General features: G+C 32.6%; 2 protein-coding genes across 2 annotated transcripts; one reads left to right on the top strand and one right to left on the bottom strand.

Annotated features, from left to right (window-relative positions):
- The first annotated feature begins 11,506 nt into the window (after positions 1-11,506).
- LOC102605327 (uncharacterized) lies at positions 11,507-14,812 on the top strand. The gene is made up of 4 exons (XM_006355880.2): positions 11,507-12,256; positions 13,579-13,777; positions 13,882-14,316; positions 14,409-14,812. Exons 1-4 carry the CDS (start codon positions 11,728-11,730, stop codon positions 14,476-14,478), a joined length of 1,233 nt encoding a protein of 410 aa, XP_006355942.1. The 5' UTR covers positions 11,507-11,727; the 3' UTR covers positions 14,479-14,812.
- A 2,459-nt stretch (positions 14,813-17,271) lies between these two features.
- LOC102604989 (oligosaccharyltransferase complex subunit OSTC-like) lies at positions 17,272-18,191 on the bottom strand. Its single transcript, XM_006355879.2, has one exon. It carries the CDS (start codon positions 18,025-18,027, stop codon positions 17,491-17,493), a length of 537 nt encoding a protein of 178 aa, XP_006355941.1. The 5' UTR covers positions 18,028-18,191; the 3' UTR covers positions 17,272-17,490.
- Positions 18,192-21,011: the final 2,820 nt, after the last annotated feature.

The following is a 21,011-nucleotide window of genomic DNA, read 5'->3' as shown; positions in this document are numbered from 1 at the left end:
GTTCTTCTTAAGGTATCACTCATGAAATGAGTGATGAGATTTGGTAAGAAGGGTAACCTAAGTCCTAGATACATTGGTCCTTTTGAAATTCTTGAATGTGTGAGACCGGTAGCGTATAGATTGGCTTTACCTCCTAATTTATCAAGTGTTCATCCGGTATTTCAAGTCTCAATGTTGAAGAGGTATCATGGTGACGGGAATTATTTCATTAAGTAGGACTCAATTGTGTTAGACAAAGACCTCCAATATGAGGAGGAATCGATTGCAATTCTTGATCGTGATGCGCACAAGTTGAGGACCAAGGAGATTAAGTCCGTGAAATTTCAATGGATGCATCCTCCAGTTGAGGAAGCTACTTGGGAAACTGAGAGAGACATCCGAGAAAAGTATCCTCAATTGTTCGTCGATTCAGGTACTACTTCATTCCTTCTTTAGCCTATTTTTCTAAATTTTGTCACTCGGGGACGAGTGATGTGTAAATTAGTATCTATTGTAACGACATATTCCCGTCGTTATAAAAAAGCCAACGGGGGGAAATTTGGGGCCAGAAAACTTTTTCGTAGTATTTGGATTTTCCCGACCTTGTCCAGATTTGGACGAAATCAGAGTCTTTGAGGTGTAGGGAAATCTGGTAACAACTGGGTGAATCATTTATGATTTTGATTACATGAGTAGTTAGATAACTTGTTAAGGAATCTGTACGACTTTATGGAATTGAGTTCGGGCGAGTAGAACTTCTGAAATCAAACTTAGCGTAAAAGGTAATTTCTGACCGTCGTAAGTTAGAGGTGTGTTGTGAAATTGGAATTTTGGAATTCTTGAATGAGCTCTCTGTCTCGCGTAACCCGCTTTGGCGCTGGGTTTGGCCGCTCTGACGGGGCCGCTACAGCGGGGTGATGATCGTTGTGGCGGGCTCGACGCCAATTAATGTCGTTAATAAACCCCTAAACGACCTCATTATGCACTTTTTTACTTTTAGAGCAAAAGAACGAACCTCAAACGACTCCTACTCATTTTTTACCATTCTTGAGGCTAAAGATAAGCTTTTTCACTCTCCGAATCCATTTTTTGATCCGTAGAACGTAATAGAATGGGTGAATATTGATGGGGGAGGGTTTTGTTATAGATTCTATGGTGGAAACAACCCTAAATTGGATAATTGGGATCATGAATATGATCTAGGGTTTATAGAATTGTTATAGATTTGGGTAATTAATGATTGGTTATTGATTCCCGTATTAAATTGATTGTTTGTAGACCAAGAATAAGCGGAACAAATCCGAAAAGGGAAGGAACAAGTTTCTTTAGGTTTCAAACTTGTTTCGAGGTAGGTGATGGTTGTGACTCTATGATTGTATGATGTATGTTTGTTCTTACTTCATTATGATACTTATATATTTATGAATGTTGCAATGTTGATCACACTTGTTGTAAATGAGATAGATGAATGATGATTGCAATAAAATCATGACTTAAATGTATAATCTTGATGATATACTTGTGATTGTGATTGTAATGTGTTGAATGGATCGGTTGTCACATTTCGGTATAACTAACTTGGATCGGCTTCCACGTCCCAGCATAACTATGGGATCAGTTTCCACGTTTCGGCATAATTATGGGATCGGATACCACGTTTCGGTATGCTAACTGTTTGGATTTGGGTTCCATAAGACCAATGATGTGATATAAAATGTGAAACAGATCGTTGTTCGTAAATGTTGATGATGTTATATATGTTGATATATATGCATGTGATTATATTGTTGTCTTGACTTGTTTATGTTGCACAAGTGAGATAGCCGCGTGATCCTACCAGTACATTGTGGTTGTGTACTGATACTGTACTTGCTCTTTTTTTTTGTTGAGTACAAGGCATTTTTAAGCGGCTACTGATAGACCTCGCTTAGGAGATCAGTGATCGTCACTTCGAGTTCAAGGGTGAGCCAATTCTTCCAAGCTGTCATGGGATTCTCTTTCATCTATGTCCACCATTTTCGGACTTAGACATTTGTTTTAGTTAGTTCATTAGTATGGGTTGCATCCTTTCTTGTGTAGACTTGGTTCATTGTTAGATGTTTTGGTATATTGACTTTCAGGTTCTAGGATATTTCTTCCGCATTATTAGTTGTTAAATCTTTTGTTGAAGTTTATGAGAACTTCAGTTTAGCTATTATTTCTGCTTTCATATACTTAAATGCCTTAGTTTTGGTTTAGGTTGTAGTAGTGGTTCTCCCATCGGAGAGTTAGTGTGGGTGCCAATCACGACGGTCTGGGTCGTGACATGTTTCTAAAAATCCAGATTCAAATAACACATATCAAAGCCAGAATTCGAGACATGAATGTAGGAGAAATTATTTTTGGAATAAGTAATGACTATATCCTATGTAAAAGAAAATAAATAAATGAGAACTAATTTCTAGTAGTTTCAATATTCTATTGATGCACTAGATCAATCAATGTAATGATACAGTAAAGATGGAAATTTCTCACAACTACTAATAATTATACACCGACTCTCAAACAAAATGGAATGAAATAATTGAACTCATAGGACAAAAAGATGTAGTTTCCTATACTATATATTATGTTCTTTACAAAGTGGAGTTAATTCAATCTATAGAGCTATACATGACTAGTATTATAATTATATTGCTTTAGAAATTATTGCATAATATAAGGAAAATCACTGTCCCACTTCATACGATGGAACAAGATACAAAGAATCACATGCCAACAAATTTTGATTTTTATTCTATATTTATTTTGAAATTTTGATTAATTCAAAATTTTTGAATTCGTGACAAAAAATTCATCAAAGAAAAATGTTTTTGTCCGAATATTGTTTCTTAAAGGTCGAATGCAAGATTTGTAATTTAAAAAAATAAAAAGTTTATATACCCATTCTATTATTAGGATGGTCCATCCAATTATCTTGATTTACTATTTCAATAATCTTTTAGGTCAGAGATATTCGCGGGGGAGGGGTATCCAAGGGTGTGGCCTAGTGATCACTGAAATGATTGAAGATTTTGAGATCTCTAATTTAAAACTCAGCAGAAACAAAAAATATTAGGTGTTTCTTTCCATTTGTCACAGTCTTGGTGGACAGAGTTACTTGATATCTATTGCTAGTGAGAGGTGACAAATATTCCATAAAATCAATCGAGGTGTGTGAAAGTTGGTCTAAACACCACTATTATTACTAAAATTTTACTTACCATCACAATTGTAAAGTTAGAAAATTATTTTTAATATATTAAAGTAATTATTAATAATTTTGTTATATCAAGTTAACTGAAATTTACATTCTATATATAATAGTATTTAAATGTTACTATCCAAAATTGTATGTTATTGCCTATATGATTTATGAATGTCCCCTATCAACATTTTCGAAGTAAAGCAAATAATTGAAATGCAAGTGATTAAGTTAATAATTCAAATAAAATAGACAACGAAAATTCAATAATACATGTCTAATCTTGATTATAGGTTGTCAAATAAAAGAGCAATATTATTACTAGACTACGTCAACTCCAATTTTCATGTACGTTATTAAGGACAATACCATATCCATATGTTTATCGTTCTTTTGTTTTATTTCTCATTTTTTATCTTTAAATGTTAGATATATATATATATATGTTTCATGTGATTAAGTTGATGAGTTTGATAAATAGATTAATTAAAAAATATTGATAAACAATTATAGGGTAATTTTATAAAGTAATTAAATAACTTTCCGATTTGATGAAAAAAATCGAGAATCAAGTGATTATTTCATGATTAGGAAGTTTACATGTACGAATTACAATAAAGTGATTGAGAAATATAATAGTACTGCCTCTTTTGACATGTGTCATGCTTGCGTCATGCACAATCATCCTCCATTTATAAATAGCTAATTATTGCATAAAGTAGTCTTGCGAAATTTATTTCTCAATAGTAATTTCGATTATTCTCATCAAATAATGTGAGAATAAACACAGTACAAATTAGGAGAGAAAACAAATTTCTCAAGAAGTTCAAACAATTCTGTTGAAGATAATTCAAGAAAAGTTTATAGATTTAGACTTTTTTTTTTATTATAAAGTATTAATATTATATGAAAATTATTAAGTTCCACGATTCTAATATCACGGCCGATTTTTTATTAGATTGATTAAGTTTCACGATCTATAATAACAAAAAATCCTTACATTAAAAAAATAATAAAGTTATCAAATATAACATTCGTGAGTTATATGTTGATTAGACCTTATTATAAATAGTTATAATTGTTTTGGGGCGCGAGAAATCAAAATAAATTATAGAATTACGGATTGAAGAGACTTAAGTCTAATTATGAAAATGAAGAACAACAAGGTTTGATTAAATGTCTTGTAGTTGTTATATATATATATATATATATATATGCATAATATAAGGACAATAAGAAAATCCAAAAAGAATATTGAATTAAACTTAGAATCTAATGTCTTAATTCTCGTATAATAATATCCAATGATACCTTTTTAATTTTTTTGTTCTTTCTTTCTTATGTAGTAATCAACATTTCATCCATTTTGTCATGTTTAATTTATTCTTCGTAATTTAGGTGATGTATGCTTCCACTAGGGGTGTCAAAAATAAATCCAAACATAGGTAATCTGTCCAACCCGTCCAGAATTTTAAAGGTTGGGTTCAAGATAATTAGAATTGGGTTCAATCTCAACTCACTCAAGCCTAACCCATTTTAAGAGAATCCTCAATTGGGCCTAATTCAATCTCCAATTTCAACTTGTTTTAAAACTCTTTACTAAGATATGTTCCTATAGTAAATGTATGAATTATTATCTATTTAACATCTTTTAGGATTTATCTATCAATTTGTTACTTTTTTTAAAAAAAAATCTTGAGCTGAAATTTGAATTGTGATTATAAAAGTTAAATATACAATGTTAATATTATTGAGATTAATCGGGTCAAATTAGGCGGGTGAAGACCCGACCCATTTTTTAGCTCATTTGAACCCAACCCATTTAAGTCCAAAGTAAATTTGGGCGGGTCAAGACCCAATCCGATTTGTATTTCAACCCATTTTAATATATTCAATTTCAACCCAACCCACCCATTTGACACCCCTAGCTTCGAAATAATTATACTATATTATTAGCAGTCTGAGAAGATAGATATTTGCAAGACAAAAATGACATTTTTCTTAGTTTTGTCAACATATTTCAAAGTATCTTATTAGGCATTTAGATTTTATACACTAACAATATAACTTATATTTAGTGACAATAATAGATTCTTTTTTAGCGGTAATATTTTTTACCACAAAATATTTAACAGTAATTGAGTTAATGTCATAGTCAGTAAAACCTTTAGCGATATTTATATAGAGCGTTGGTCATAATTACTTATATTTATTATTATCACTACATATATTATAACTGCAATCATATTGCTACCTCTAAATCAATTACAATTGTGTTCTTTAGACTTGGGACTTCCATGTTGAAAGTCTCAAGTTCGAAATCCCTTGCTAGCGAAAGCAAAGGGTTTATCTTTTGGTCGAGCTCGTTGCATCAATTTGATTAGTACGGGTTATCTCTCCGATGTGATTTGCTAGCTATGTAAATAGAAATGAGGGTTTTACCCTCTGCGCACCCAAAAAGTATCGACGGTCAATTTCTCTTGTTACAGATATATGGTTCACAACTTGGATTAATTAGCTAATAACGTTACAGTTCGAATTGAAATAGTATCTTAACCAATAAGTTTTCCTCTTGGAAACAGACAAATTAAACAACAAAGTTTAATTAATCAAGGGAAATTAAAGGGGACATTTTCAGGAGAATTAATTTGAATGTAATTTGTCTCTCCCCATATAGTAATTTGCTTGCCAGTTTCAACACTTAATTATTTGTTTGTCTATATGATCCCGGGACATTTAATTTGATTTTATTTCCTCTATAACTTACTTATTTTTCTTGTCCACATTTCCGTTTTTAGTTGTTCCTAATTATTTATCCATTTTGACAAATCAAGAAAGGACAATTTTTTTTATCTATTATATCCTCAATATATTACTTTGAAAAAGGTAAAAATTCTAGAATATCTTAAATTTTTAATTCATCCACTTCATAATTAATATGGGTAAAATGGTAAACTCACTATGTCAATTATTGTTTTCTTAATAGGTGTGTCAATTCAAAAGTGGACAAGTAATTAAGAACAGATGGAGTATTTAACTTGACACATCTTTTAAAAAATAATCTTAATTTCAAATCGAATGAGTAAAAATAAATAGCTATTTTTAGTGTAGTACTGAATAAATAAAAGTGGACGGAAGTAGTATATTTTATGGTGCATATTGAAAGAACAATCATTTTAGGGACATTGAATTGAAGGTTAGCATATAGTTGCATTGTATTGTTTTTTTTCTCTTGCATACTAGTTAACGTAATATTACGTTCCTTGTCCTTTGATTATTGTTATTTTTTATACTTCGATTATTATAGTTTTTGTTGTAGTTACTGCTCCTTTTTTCACATTATTTTTTATGATCTCTATATTGTTTTGCCATATATAACTTCTCCACTTCATCACTTCTTTTACGATTTGCTTTAAATTACTTTTTCTTGAATCAAGCGTTTATCAGAAACAATATTTCTACCTTCTAAAATATAGAAGATCTGCGCAAACTCTACCCTTCTCAGATTCTAGTGGTGGGATTACATTAATTATGTTGTTATTATTATTATTATTATTCAATTGAATAATATCATCTAGAAGGAAAAGTCTCCCTAGCATACTATAATCGGGATATTATAATGTCAAAAAAGAAGAGGAAATTAAGTAGGAAAACAAAGAAAAAAATGCTAGCATTTATATCGAAGTCAAAAGAAACAGGTTCCTCTTAGCTAGATAGTCTTTTCTTTACCAAAATTTGATGCCCACCAAACATTGAATGGAGTATTACAATTCATAAATCTCTTACCCTGGCCCTATGTAATTAATAGTACTATTCAATCGATACATACATTAATGATTATGACCTATGCCTAATGTATAGAATTTTGAACCCTTAAACTTTAGTCCATTCTCTCAAATCAATAATATTGGTATGAGACATAAGTTAAATAGATAATTGATTGATTTTGAGACTGACAAGTTTTTGAAAAAAGAAAATATATAACGTCATAGATAAGTAACACATAAAAAAAAGGTGAAATTGCAAAATATATGATGGAGTACAAGCTCGAGCATATTTGAGCTCAATCGATCGATGAGGCGCAGCTTAGAGGATAAATTTGTAAGGTGTATTATATTAAAACGAACAATATGTACTATATATCAGCTTGAATCATAAAATATATAGTAGTATATATTAGAGGAGTGATCAACTTCTAGGTTGACAAGAAATCAAATTTCTAAGGAAGGTGATGTGATACACATGACAATGAGGGGGGGGGGGGGGGGGGGGGGGGGGGGGGGGGGGGGGGGTGAAGGTCGGTCAATAAGAGGACTGATCAACTTCTATGATGGTAAACTATCGAAGAGATGTACATATAATCACACATTAGAAAAATCACATTTCAAGAAGAGAAAGAAAGAACTATATATAATATGATATATCACTACTTTATCTACACATTTTTTTTGAGTTGATGTGACATAGATGAAAATATAAATTCATGTATGTTGTATGCATGAATCAAAACAAGTAATACATATTATGAGCTTAGACGATAACAATAATATCCAACTTGCCTTTAATTTCATACCCCAATATATTTTGTTTCTTCTTTCATTTTTTTTGGGGGTGGGGGTAGGGCTCTATCTTTGCTTTTCACAAGCCATCAGAGAATACAGTAGATTACAACATCGCACTTCATTATCATAGTGTTAACATCAAACTTCAATATATATATTTATATATATATATATCATAATGTCATCAAACTTTTGGGTAGGACGGTTCAAAATTGAATCGAAATTGATAATTCAAATCGAAAAAAAAGTTATTAGTTTATTGGTAATGGGTTATTGATTTTTAGTAATTTCGATAATAGTTTTGATTTATTTTTATTATCAAATTATCGATTCTTAATTAACGATTTGAAGTTTTTTCTTAATGGGTTAATCGATAACTCGATAGTAAATAAAATAATTAATATATACCATTTGATATATAAAATCTTTGACTTGGAGTTTTTCATACTTTTCTTTCTGGTTGTCTCATGCTCTCGGTTATTCTATAATGTGACAATGTTTGCGTTTGAGCAAGATGCAATATGTCAACTCAGGTGCATGGTTCATTTGGTTTATCACTTTGTTTCTGATCGAGTGATTTTCAATGGATTTTTTGTGTCAAATCTTAACAGCTAAACCTTTAACCGAACCAATAACGATCAATAACTGATAAGTCAATAGCTTAATGGTTCAATAACGATTTAACATGTCTACATACCAATAATCAATAAACTTCAAAATCGAACCGAACCGATTGATACATAGGAGAAAAAGAAAGAAGAGGTTAGGGTAAGTCACTCCAAACCACTATGCGTTTATGATAGTTAGATATATTACCAAATTTGTCGATGACATTAAATGATCAATTAAAGCAAAATTGTTCAATTGAGGAAAGAGGAAGTTTTTGGTTCAATCATGTCAAGAAATAAAAGGTTGTAATCCCAAATATATATGGTACTCTTAAGAAATAAATTTGGAGCATAGCAAATCTTCATTATTAGAATTTTAGGCCAATAATATAGAGGAGTCTTTATCTCACATCTTGTTAAATATTTCAAAATTTGAAAATAGTCATTTTTAAAATATTTGAACTACAGACAATATGTTAAATTACTTTTTCAATGAGTATTTCAAGTGAGGTAATAGTTTCTCTTTTCACAAGCATTAACTCTTTTTTTTTCTTTAATTAATAAATAAAGTGATACTCATGACTTAACACAATTTCGATTTTTAAATATTTTCTCTATAATTTTAATGTCAATTTTTTTGGACAATCAAATATTATCCAAACGCCTAATAAAGTTACTCGACCCTTGTTTTGTGTCAATATTAGAGACCTTTAGGGTGTGTTTGGTATGAAGATGTTTTTTATTTAAGGAAAATAAATGAATTTGTTATTTTCTTATGTTTGATAAGTTTATATAAATAATTAGTGTTGTGTATATAAATTCTATGAGAGATGACGGTGTGGTGGGAATGAAGGCCACGAGAATGGGGATGAAGATAAAGTGTGTTGGAGAGTGCGAACGATACAATTAAATGTGGAATATCACTCATGAAACTTGTTTTCCCTGCTTATACCGTTGAAGTGATTTTCCTCTTTTTTTTAAAGAACTTGTTTTGCTTGAGAATATGATTTCTAAATTTTTTTTAACAATCAACCGTGAAAAAATTGAAAAATATTTTTTTTGTACCAAAGACACCCTAAGGTCTCGTTTGGCCGTAAATTTTGGTTTCAAGTTATTATTTTTTTCAAAAAACTTCCAAAGAGATTCTGCTTCGATCATTTGAGTAGTCATCTACTTACAAAAATTCTGGAAATTATTTCAAACAAGTGTTTGTTTTGGCAAATTGACCTATTACTTCAACTTCAAACTTGAAAAATGGAATTTAAAGTTGGAAAAACTTGCTTCAAGAGTTTTTCAAGTTTTCACTAACAAAAGTTCAATTTTATTTTCATATCCTAACATAACTTCAACTTTCAAATATATTTTTTCTTCGATTTCAATGTTAAATACCAATTTTTAAAATCTCAATTAAATAGATGATTTAGCCACTCATCCAACCTCCTAAACTAAATATAGTATGTAAATATATAATACATGTATATTTTTGTATAATATGTATATTATATATATGTAAACACAAAAATATAAACAGTAAATCCGACCAAATAGGAAAGATGCCTACTACATATTGGGCCTTAGATTATCTCACGGGTAGTAGTCCAGTTAATATCCACTTCATAAACAGCCCAATTAGGAAATTACCATGTCTCATTTTGAACTAACGACCGACTTACGATGCTCTTTGGTGATATTCAGACCAGTTTACATGCACCTTAATTAATTTTACGAAATATTTGTCAATCTCCCAAACATAGATACCGGGTAGCAATTTTAACTACTACTTGATAACTTCCCACATCATATTTTGGACAAAATGCTTAAGAAAGTATCATGTTCATGAATTAGGATTAATAATGTTAATAATTATAGATAGTAAAAAGGATCAAAGATTGTAATGCTAGTTTGGAATCCAATCAAGTAGACCAAGAATTAAATGGGAAAATTACGGCTCAATGTCTTTTTGCCCATCTAATTAACAAAATATGTACACAATGTATAAAATATAAATTATATATACGTTGTATTATATATATATATATAACTCCATAATAATAATAATTTATTAATTAATGGCCAAAAATAAGTATTTGTTGATTTTATCCCTAAAAATGAAATGATGGTAAATGAAAAAGTAAGTATTAGTGAATTATGTTGGCTATTTGTGTAAAGATTTTCCCTGGTATAATTAACCTAAATATCTTATTACTCAACTATTTAAACTAAAAATAGCGGATGAATGTGTAATTTATGTATATCATTTCGGAAAAATAAGGAAAAACTATATAGTTACATATTATCTCACTGATTGATAATTTCATACTAGATTTCACGTGAGATACACCTAGATATATGTATTTTTGTTACCAGATACACTCTGAAATACAGATACATAAGGAGAGCGGTGAGTGAGAAAGGGCGAGAGAGAGGAGGGAGATAAGCAAGATAGGAGAGTACCCAAAATACATCTGAATCCACTTGGATATAGTCTATTCCCATATATCCAAGATACATGTATCTTGACGCGCCAAATACATATATTTGGGGACCAAAATTTGTAAAAAGAACGGCAATTTCAAAAATTCACGAGAGACCCTAAACTAGTGGAATTTTTGTTGATTTCCCAAAAATAAACAAGGGGAATTTTCGCAAATAGCTACTATAATAAACTTAATTACACTTCATATATAGCTATAGTTTGCATATTTACGAGTTGTAGCTACAGTTTAAGTTGTCTTATTTGTATAATTCGCGGGTGAGTTTATAAAATCCGTGGGTACGTTTGTATAATTGAGTTATTTTTGTATAAACTAAAAATAACGAATTTATACAAACGCAAACATCTTAACTTTAAACAGTTATACAAATTATGAATTATACAAACTCGAAACTCCAGCCCACGTAATTATCATTAAATATTGGTCGCGAGTGGTAATTAACTAAAACTACAGCTATGATGACTAATTAACTAGTATATATTTGCTTAACCATGTAATTTTCCCAATAGCCAATACATTACGTTGGCTATATATGTAAATTCCTAATACATGTATCTGGCCCAATTAGGTCTCATGCCAAAATCACCATATTTATTTGGGCTTCTAATCCAATCCATTTTTATTTGGGCTTCTAATCCAATCCAAATGGGAATTCACTAAATTCCATAAAATTTTCTACTCTTCTTCATCTTCATTCTTCCCCAAAAACCTCAGCTAAATCCCCAGATGCTTATACTGATAACTGATAAACCCAAGTAGATAACGAAGAAGAAGAAGAAGAAGTCGACATACCTGTTAATCCAAGAAAATTTGAGCTTTTTCCGACTTCCATTTCAATTTTTGCAGTTTCTGTTATAGAAATGCTTAGCTTAGGAAGTTATCCAAGGCAACCCCATTGTTGTGCCAGCCCAATTTCACAATTTATTCCTCTTATTTCCAAGATTCCTCGAACCCAGTTGTTTTTTACCTCAAATAAAGTGACCCATTTAAGGATTCGTTCTCTTATTGGGCAAAAACGAACTGGGAGTTGCGTTTTTGCACGCAAGGATGAAGAAAAAAGGGGGAATGGTGTGGTAGAAATGGAAGAAATTGAGGATTTTGATGATGACTATGAAGATGATGATCTTGATGTGGATGATTTTCTAGAGGATAAGGAGGATGTTGATGGAGATGATGATGATGATGAGGTGATTATTCCATTGAGAAATATGAAGAAATGGTTAGAAAACAAGCCTCGTGGGTTTGGAGTAGATAAAGAGTATGATACTTCAGTTGAAGATAAGCTGATGGAAGAAATTGAACAGAGTAGAAAAGCTCAGCTTGCTAATATCAATAAGCTCAAGAACAATCCAGTTAAAGCAAATACCAAACAAGTTCAGCAGGATAAAGGTAACTTCTTTTGAATATTTGGGTCTTAGATTATATCATCTAAGAATGCAACTGAATTGATGGGAAACAATGAACAAGTTATGTATCTGCTCTTAGTTAGTTACCCTTGAGAATGACTCCTTTATCACCTTAAGGCTTAATAGGAGCTGAGCTGAGCATTTTTCTAACTATGGTGTTCGAGCGAGCTTGTGCACAACTCGATTAATTCCACGAGATACTTGCTAGTTGCTACCTCTAACCAACCTAGGTATTGGGTAACTCTGTCTACCAAAACTTGGGAAAAGAGCTAAGCTGAGCATTGTGATATCTGTCTACCAAAACTTGGAAAAGAGCTAAGCTGAGCATTGTGATACCTATACCTATTGTTTGTAATTGTTCTGCCAAACGTATGTTATACTTAGGAATGTAGAATTGTAGATTCTTTTATAATGCTAAACATCTTATATAGGAGTATTGGAGAAATTAAATCAAAGGTAACTCTTTACTTCGATTCCTTTAGAGAAATCTGCAATAATTATTGACACTCTCCCACCACCAAACCATCTGCATAAGCATCTAATACACCTTGTTGAGTAAAAAATTGGACCATGGCAAAATTCGTTATTGAGTTCTCACAAGGCTGGAACAAAGGAAGGGAGCGGGGGTTGGCAAGAAATCCTTAAAGACTTGGAATACTATAGACCAGGGCTCAGGCCATTTAGTGGACTATCTGAGCTTGAAAGAAATAGCAGAATATTTCAAGGCAAAAGAGAAACATACATTGCCTTAAACAAAGATATATTTTTGTTAGCTTTTGGGTGCAATCTGGTTATTGTACATGGTGTAGATGTAATGCTAGACAAAATAGAGGGATTCCACATCCTGTAATCATGCCTATTGCACTTGCTTTGTATACAAGTTTATAAATTCTTTTATTACTTATCAAACAATGGTAAACAGATAAAGCAATATTTAACATATTAGTCCCTTTTTCCCTTTTCAATCTCGTCTTATTTGTCTTTAATTGTTTATTCTTAATTCTAACAAAGATTTAAAAAGGACTAATATCAGGGCTGAAATTTGGTCTATCCCAACCCAAGTCAGATGCTTGAGCTAGATCTTGGAACTAAAATTACGAATGTTATGGAATCAAACAGCTTTAACTAGTTAAGTGATTGGCAGTATTATTTGTAGATGCTTAGTGTAGAACAAATGAGTTTGGAGGACAAAGTAGAGACCTCAAGGAGCTTCAATGCCTTCTGCATCTTCTACTCTTTTAAAAAGTGTATCTTACCATGTTACCAGTGTCGCAGTATTTCACTTAAGTTCTACAATTTCTAAAGTTGTTCAGGATGGACTCTGTGTGCGCTTGGTCAATCTTCCTAAGAAAATGAACATTGATAAGGATCTACGAGTGGCTTTGAAAGGAGTTCCAGGAATAGTCAACATAGTTCCAGTTGTGACTGGGAACAAGAAGACCAGGAATCCTGTTTGCAAAGGCCTGGCCTATATTAACTTCAAGTCTAAGGATGAAGCACAAAGGTAATGTTTATGGCAATACGTAAGAAATAAAAGGGTGAAGAGGTGCCTATTTAATTGGTTACCTTTGCATTCTTCCCTAAACTATAGAATGTTTGTAATTGTAGATTTGTGCAAATGTTTTCTGGACAAAGTATAAGTTTTGGTAAAGTTCAGAAGCAAATAAAGTGTGAGATGATAAATCCCGGATCACCAAAGTCCACAACTACAGAGTCCGTTGATAAAATTAAGTATGTCCCTGAACAAGATCTGCACGGAGACCAGGATGATGATTTTGACACAGATTTCCTCTCGGATTCAGAGGAGAACATTTCCACTGACTACGATGTTGCAGAGGTGGAGGATTTATCAGCATACACATATGATTATGAAAAAAATTCAGAAACTTTATCTGCAGAGTCCACTTCGGGTGATGAGCAGGATGTTGGAGAAGAGTCTGAATTCTCAGAACAAAAGAAAGTCGAAGCAAAGGAGAAGAAGAAAAAGCCTAAGCAAAAGAAAGAGCAGGTCCCAAAATTGAATATTCCAGGATCTGCGCGCAAGTAAGCTATAGGCTCATGATATAACATACTATTGTAGTTTTGTTAACCTCATTGCATTGGTTTCACTTACCAACTGCTGCAATGTCATGCAGGTTGAAAATTAAGGAGAAAGCTGTACTCACTGGAGTTTTATCCAAATATGCACAAAAGATACCGTCTTGACTGTGAAAAAAACTGAGCTAACAATGGCCAGCATTCACATTTCTGTAGCTAGTTGTGGTTATTGCTGCTTTGTACTCTTCGTAGTCTTTGCAGTTGTTCATTTTTGTAGATTTATTATTCACTTCAATATTAAGGTCAGGTTTGTTGATTTCTTGTATGTAAATGTGAGTAGCTGAATGAATCAACGGAAACAAATTGTGCGTTGATGCGTATGGTTGGCTTTTCATTGGCGTAGAGTAGCAGGTTTTGCAACGTTTGATGATTGCGGAAGCCATTCCCACTATTCTTTGGGAAACATTTCAAGTGATTCAATTGTGTCCCAGTTTCTTCTTTCTATGAGACATTGCACGTATACTCGTGTTAATTCTCAGAAATGAGACATGGAATTAGTTCGTACACTTCAAATATATATGTATGCCAAAACACTGCTGTTTTCTACAGCTGCAGAACTTCCAAAATATGTAATTGCAACAGATCTTGAGATCAATTCATATTTCGTGCATTCAACCCCAACATCTAACTTTTATGTCAACTAAGAAAACTTCAACATTTCATTAGGCTACCGAGTCTGCCCAAGTAACCTAGGACTCGAATATATGTGAGGTCCAGAATGTTATAACTACAGAGCAATCAAATGTTGCAGCACAAGCTGGAGTTTAATTTGCAGTACAGTAAATTCAGCACAAAGGCATGTCTTGTAACAAAGACGGGTGAAGCTTTTTTCTATCAAAAAGCTTGCCATAAATGTATCAAGGCAGAGGAAAGACAAGACATTCAACGGCTAATAAGTTTCAGCTAACACGCTTCAATAACATTTCAGAACAAAAATGATCTTCCTCCCTTAAACAACATACCCAATGTAATCCCACAAAGTGGAGTCCAGTGAGGGTAGAGTGTACATAGAGGTAGAAAGGTTGTTTCCAATATCTTCCTCCCTTAAACCTTGTTATTATATTCCCTTTTTCTTTCAAAAACAATCAGAGAGATGGAAAAAAAATGATTCAGACCAGTGAGATCACAGGTTAACATTAAGCAGTTAAGGCATAGATGCATCAGCCATACAACAAGTAGGAATTCGTGGGAGGTATTATGCCATCATCAAAACAGGTTTGAGTGAAATAACAAGTACTAAGAAGGAAAAGAAGCAGGGAGGGACCTTAGTGAAATGAAGAAGAGTCCACAAGTCTGGGACTGATAGAATGATGGTTGAGAAGCTCGTGTACATGATGCATACCTCAAATATTTCACCTATTAGGCCCAAACTGTTATAAGAAAAAAACAATCTCCTAGAAATGCATTATGCATTTTAGTCAGCAGTGTTAATAATGCTTCTTCTGTATTTGAGAAGCTTTGACTTTTGAAGGAAAAACCGGCAACCAGCTAGTAGAAGTTCCATGTATCTATTATAAGACAGTTTGATAGTAGGCCTAATGCATATAAACCATGCTATCCATGGATTGAGACAGTTTGATAGTAGGCCTAATGCATATAAACCATGCAATCCATGGATTGAGACAGTCATCCTCTCAAAGCTATTCATACAAGCAAATCAAAAAGAGCGTGGAGTTGAAAGCATTATGGCAACTCCACGCTTGACCCTCATCCGAAATAAGGAAACCGATAGTTAATATGAGCTTGAAAAGTACAAGAACGAGAAAGGTGCAACACCAAAGCTATAAGTACATCATGAATTAATGAAATGACATAACAAGGAATTCAAGTGTAACTTGAACAATTTTTTTTTAATTTTGATGACCGTGAAGTGTAACTTAAACAATTTTTCTTAAAAAGAATTAATATGGGACTTGAGAAGGAAGCCAAATCAAATGAAGGAACAATTGAAACAAAAAGTGGAAGAGATGTTCGGAAAAAAGACTTTGACACAACTGTAAGAAGACCCATCAACTAAAGAAACAAACATGTTGTTTGCCCATTCTTTCTCACAATATGTTCCATCCATTCATCAGATAAGCTCAACAGTTCTACCATTTTAGACCCTTCACTTAGAAGTGTATCCATTGATATGAAATTAAATGAACTTCTGTAAAGCAGAACAGACATTCATATAGTTCACCCCTAAACTGCGGAACAGACATTCATATAGCTCACCCAACCAATTGATATTAATAACTGGTTAAGTGATAAGTTCATCAAATGAATAATTTTCTTATAATATGCCCTGGTTGAACATGAAGACAAATGCCTCCGCTATGCATCCTTAAAACCTAACAGATAATATGATACTAGGTTGCAACTAAAACATAGCTGAAACGCAGCTTCCTCTAGCAACAGTTTTCTACCATACATTCAAAGAACCAAATTGCACACAGTTCATATGCTCCAAATCTATCAAAAGCCAAAAACACCCAAATCAACTTCTGTTGCTTCTACTCTAGCAAGATTATCATGGTATCAGTCTCGCAAAAAGAGTGATGAACTAAAACCATTCAGAAAACTCCTTAAAGCCACAAACTAATTTCTTTTCTTCAACAAAGATAAGCTGGGATCTTATGCAGATAAACCACTTACTCATAACATAAGCAATGAAAACAGTTCTACTATGAATTCATGAGATCTAAAATTGCATACATTTCAATAATCAACATCTACCAAAAGCCACAAATACCCAAATCAACTTCTGGTACTTCTACTATAGCAAGATTATCACGTATCACGGTATCAGTCTCGCTTAAAGAGAGATAGACTAAAACCATTCAGCAAATTCCTCAAAGTCACAAACTGATTCTTTTCTTCAGCGAAGATCATATGCAGATAAACAACTTACACATGACATAAGCAAAGACAACAATTTTCTACTAAGCATTCATGAGATCCAAGATTGCATACAGTTCAATAACCAACATCTACCAAAAGCCACAAATACCCGAAATAACTTCACTTACTCCTCTTCTACAAACAGTGTCATATGTCAAGCTCTTTAAACTAAATCCATTCAGAGAAATCCTAAAAATAACATAGTGCTTATTAAAACAAAGATAAAGGCTAAAACTTTCAGCGAAGATAACCTGGGATCTTGATACGGATAAACAACATACTCATAACATAAGCAATGACAACAAACACAATCCCAGCTGATGCAAAAGAAACCTTGACACTCTTTTCTCGGTTTTTATCAGTTGCCAAATCCAAAAGCACAATCCCAATACCACCTAGTACAAACATGAATCCAGAAGAGAGTCCTTCAATAATATACTGACCATTAACTCGACCCGGAAGAAACACCACTGGTTTAACAGCTCCGGTGAACCGGTCTTGGGTTGATCCAATTCCCGGCGGTTCAACAATGACGTCATAAACGATGCCAGAGACGACCATGAAGTAGGTAAGAAGGATAAGGCTGAAAACTGTCATGGCAGAGGGAAGAGTCACCGTTGGGATTTTCAGACGGAGCTTTGGAGGACGGAGGAAGGAGAATGGGAGAACACGGAGGATGTGGAAAATTGGGTCGATGGAGTAGTCATCAGACGGATCGGAAAATTGGGTTTTGGCAGTGGATGATGCCGGTTGGGTTTCGGATTTGGGTGGCATTCTTGATTTTCCGGCGGTGGTTCCCGGTGGCCCTGGGCTAAAAGATGGACGAGTAGATTTGCTGCTGTTTTTTACGTCAATGAATTTATTGGAAGAAACACAAAAAGGAAAATATTATGGTGCAGCCCATTTGAGTGTAATTTGGGGGAAAATGCACAGATAGCAATTTTTTATTTTTTATTTTTAAAAAATGAGGTTATCAAAGGGTAAATGGGCAGATATTATAAGATATCAATTTTTTTTTTTTTTTTAAACTGGTGTTCGGAGCCCACATTGAAACTCAATCAAATTCTCAATAATAAGGTGAAAGTTAAGATTTCTCAGATATAAACTTTTTACTTTACTAATATAAAAGATTTTTAAACATAATATAATTGTATAAATTGTGTTATTTGTAAGTGAAATTTTATCATATTTTAATTATTGTCACATATTCTTTATGATCTCTCATACCTCCGTAACATTTTTCATGACTTTTCATACTCTCACAATTTATTTTATGATTTCAATAGTTAATGTCATGTTTAAAATCATAAATATTCTTCATCTAATAGAATAAAGGTTGTACTCTTCAAAAGAAAAATAATATTATTATTTGAAATCCATTAATGTGCCCAAGAAAAGTGAGCAATATTTTTTTTTTACCATGTCACCATTTTGTATCTAATGTGACAATTTTTGAATCGATTATGAAATTAGATATCTAAGTAAAAATTCGTGTCAACTTTAAATGTCAATTGATGGGTTCAGAGTAAGAAATAAGGGCATGAGATAAGCATGAAATGTTAGATATTGTACACTTGGAAAACATTTGAAAAAAAAATAACAATCACGCTCCGAATTTATATTCTGGATGTGCCAGCACTCAGGGTCACTAATGGCCGTAGTGGACTCTTGATATGTCTACTACTAAACTAAATATTACAACAATAGTGTGAAAACTTTTAAAGAATGAGCGCAAGCAATAATTTTAGAGAAACAAAAACAAACTCAATAGCTTTAAAGCTACAAAACTGAAATCTAAAGAATAAAGATGTTTGTAAAGAATTGAAACCATGGCACAACTGACTCGTCTATGTAGGTTCTAATATACTGAAAATAGGTATCGGGATAAGATCCCAGGCTACCTGAATACTCTACAAGCCAGGGGCGGAGGCACATGCAAGTCAGGTATCCAATTTGTCGAAAAAAGATATTGTATAAACAAGTAAATGATACACGAAGTGATTAAATAACATATTTTGGACACCCTTGACATAATAGGTTGTTGTAGCCCAGTGGTTTCAAACCCCTTTAATGGGTTTTAAACGCATTGAATGAGCCCGTGTTTGAATCTCACTAGCAATAATTTTTTTTGTTGTGTAATTTCTGGACACCCTTCGTGAAATTTCTGGCATCTACTAACTACTCTAGATAAATTGGGGCCCTCCAAAAGCAAGAAGACTTCACCAATGATGAATGAGAGAGACCCTAGTGGTGTGTCAATTATCGATTATGAGTACTTGAATATGCATAACTCAAAGATGCAATATTAATGTAGAATGACATTATTATATGAAATGTACACTAAATAATTGAATAAATCAATTGGCTTAAGACTGGAAATACTGAGCTGAAAGAGTAACGTAAAAATATGCATCAATAACTAATATTGAAGTACACATATATCTTTAGTCTGTTGGGGAGTTCTCTAACCGACAATCGTCTCATGAGCATCATGGTGATACAATGTCTTGTTGGTAAGGGATGTTAACTGAAACTATATGTACATGGCATGAGGAAAAGATGAGTTCCTCACTATAATAATCTTACATGCTCAAATGCTTCAAAACTTGATGGAGAATCTACAAAGAACTGCTTTTGAAACTTTAAGAACTGATTCCTTCGACAATTCCTAGGATTTCGTATCAAGAAATGCATTAAAATTCTTAAGTTTGGGTTAGAAACCATTTGATTAACCTTACGAATGATGAAAAAGACTTACCTAGTCTTTGAATGTCGTGTTTCATCTTGTAGGCAGAGAGAAAAGTTCTAGACTTGAAAAATAAATCAAAAAACAACTAAGGGGTCTTTTTATAGTCGTTTGCAAATTGTGGTTCACATTTAAGAATGATGAGTTGTCGTTCATCATGGACAATGGGATTTTGAGGTTCTCACATCTTTGTTCCACAATTGAAATGATGAGCCATCTTTTTGTCTACAGATTATCGACTGAGTCGTCATTTCCTTAGATAGTTTGATAACTCTCTAGTGGATTCTCACATATTATAGGAGGAACACACTGTTATCACGAAAATGCATGCAAAAACTATTTAAGTTAAATAAGGTGAAAAATTTATTTTAAGAACAAATCACTAAAGCTCTGCAGAGAATATAAAAGGCTAATAAAGAAGATGATATTTTTAAGTTATGTAATACATGTTATTTTTAATACAACAAACAAAATCATCAATAAATTATAACACTAAATAACTAATTCCAACATTATTTATCTTCAAATCAAACGACTCATTGTTTTCCCTTGAAATTTATTATATTTATCACTTCAATAACATTTTGAAAAAGATTAAGTGCACCTCTATTTTGCTTCTTTTTTTTTTTTAGTAAAGAATTTTAAAAATACATCAAATTAGATTACACAACAACCCGTCAACCACTTATCAACAATGATATATACTCAATATGATTTTCTTCATATAAATTTTTGTTTTCATTGTCAAATTCTTCTTTTATTTCTGCTAAATGAAAAATGTTTTAAAAAAATTAAGGATGAATAATCTGAGTTAATTTTCCTCTTCAATTGGTGGATAAAAGATCAAAAACAGATAACTAAACCGGAACCAGACCGGATTGAAATTAACTAAAACCCAAACGGGTTAACTAGCCAAAATAAACCCCACCCAAAGGCTAAAACCGTACTACCACTGCTGCTGAAAAGTTTCACCTACCCACCCCCACCCACCCCACTCACCCCCACCCCACTA

Source organism: Solanum tuberosum, unplaced genomic scaffold (assembly GCF_000226075.1).
Source record: "Solanum tuberosum cultivar DM 1-3 516 R44 unplaced genomic scaffold, SolTub_3.0 scf00210, whole genome shotgun sequence".
NCBI lineage: Eukaryota > Viridiplantae > Streptophyta > Magnoliopsida > Solanales > Solanaceae > Solanum > Solanum tuberosum.
The sequence above is the reverse complement of the archived record's forward strand: the minus strand, read 5'-3'. Positions and strand labels throughout refer to the sequence as shown.

Coding starts and splice junctions, on each gene's coding strand:
- LOC102604989 (XM_006355879.2), bottom strand. CDS start 18,027: ATGCCACCCAAATCCGAAACCCAACCGGCATCATCCACTGCCAAAACC.
- LOC102605327 (XM_006355880.2), top strand. CDS start 11,728: ATGCTTAGCTTAGGAAGTTATCCAAGGCAACCCCATTGTTGTGCCAGC. Junction 13,778..13,881: donor TCTAAGGATGAAGCACAAAG/GTAATGTTTATG, acceptor TTGTAATTGTAG/ATTTGTGCAAATGTTTTCTG. Junction 14,317..14,408: donor ATTCCAGGATCTGCGCGCAA/GTAAGCTATAGG, acceptor AATGTCATGCAG/GTTGAAAATTAAGGAGAAAG.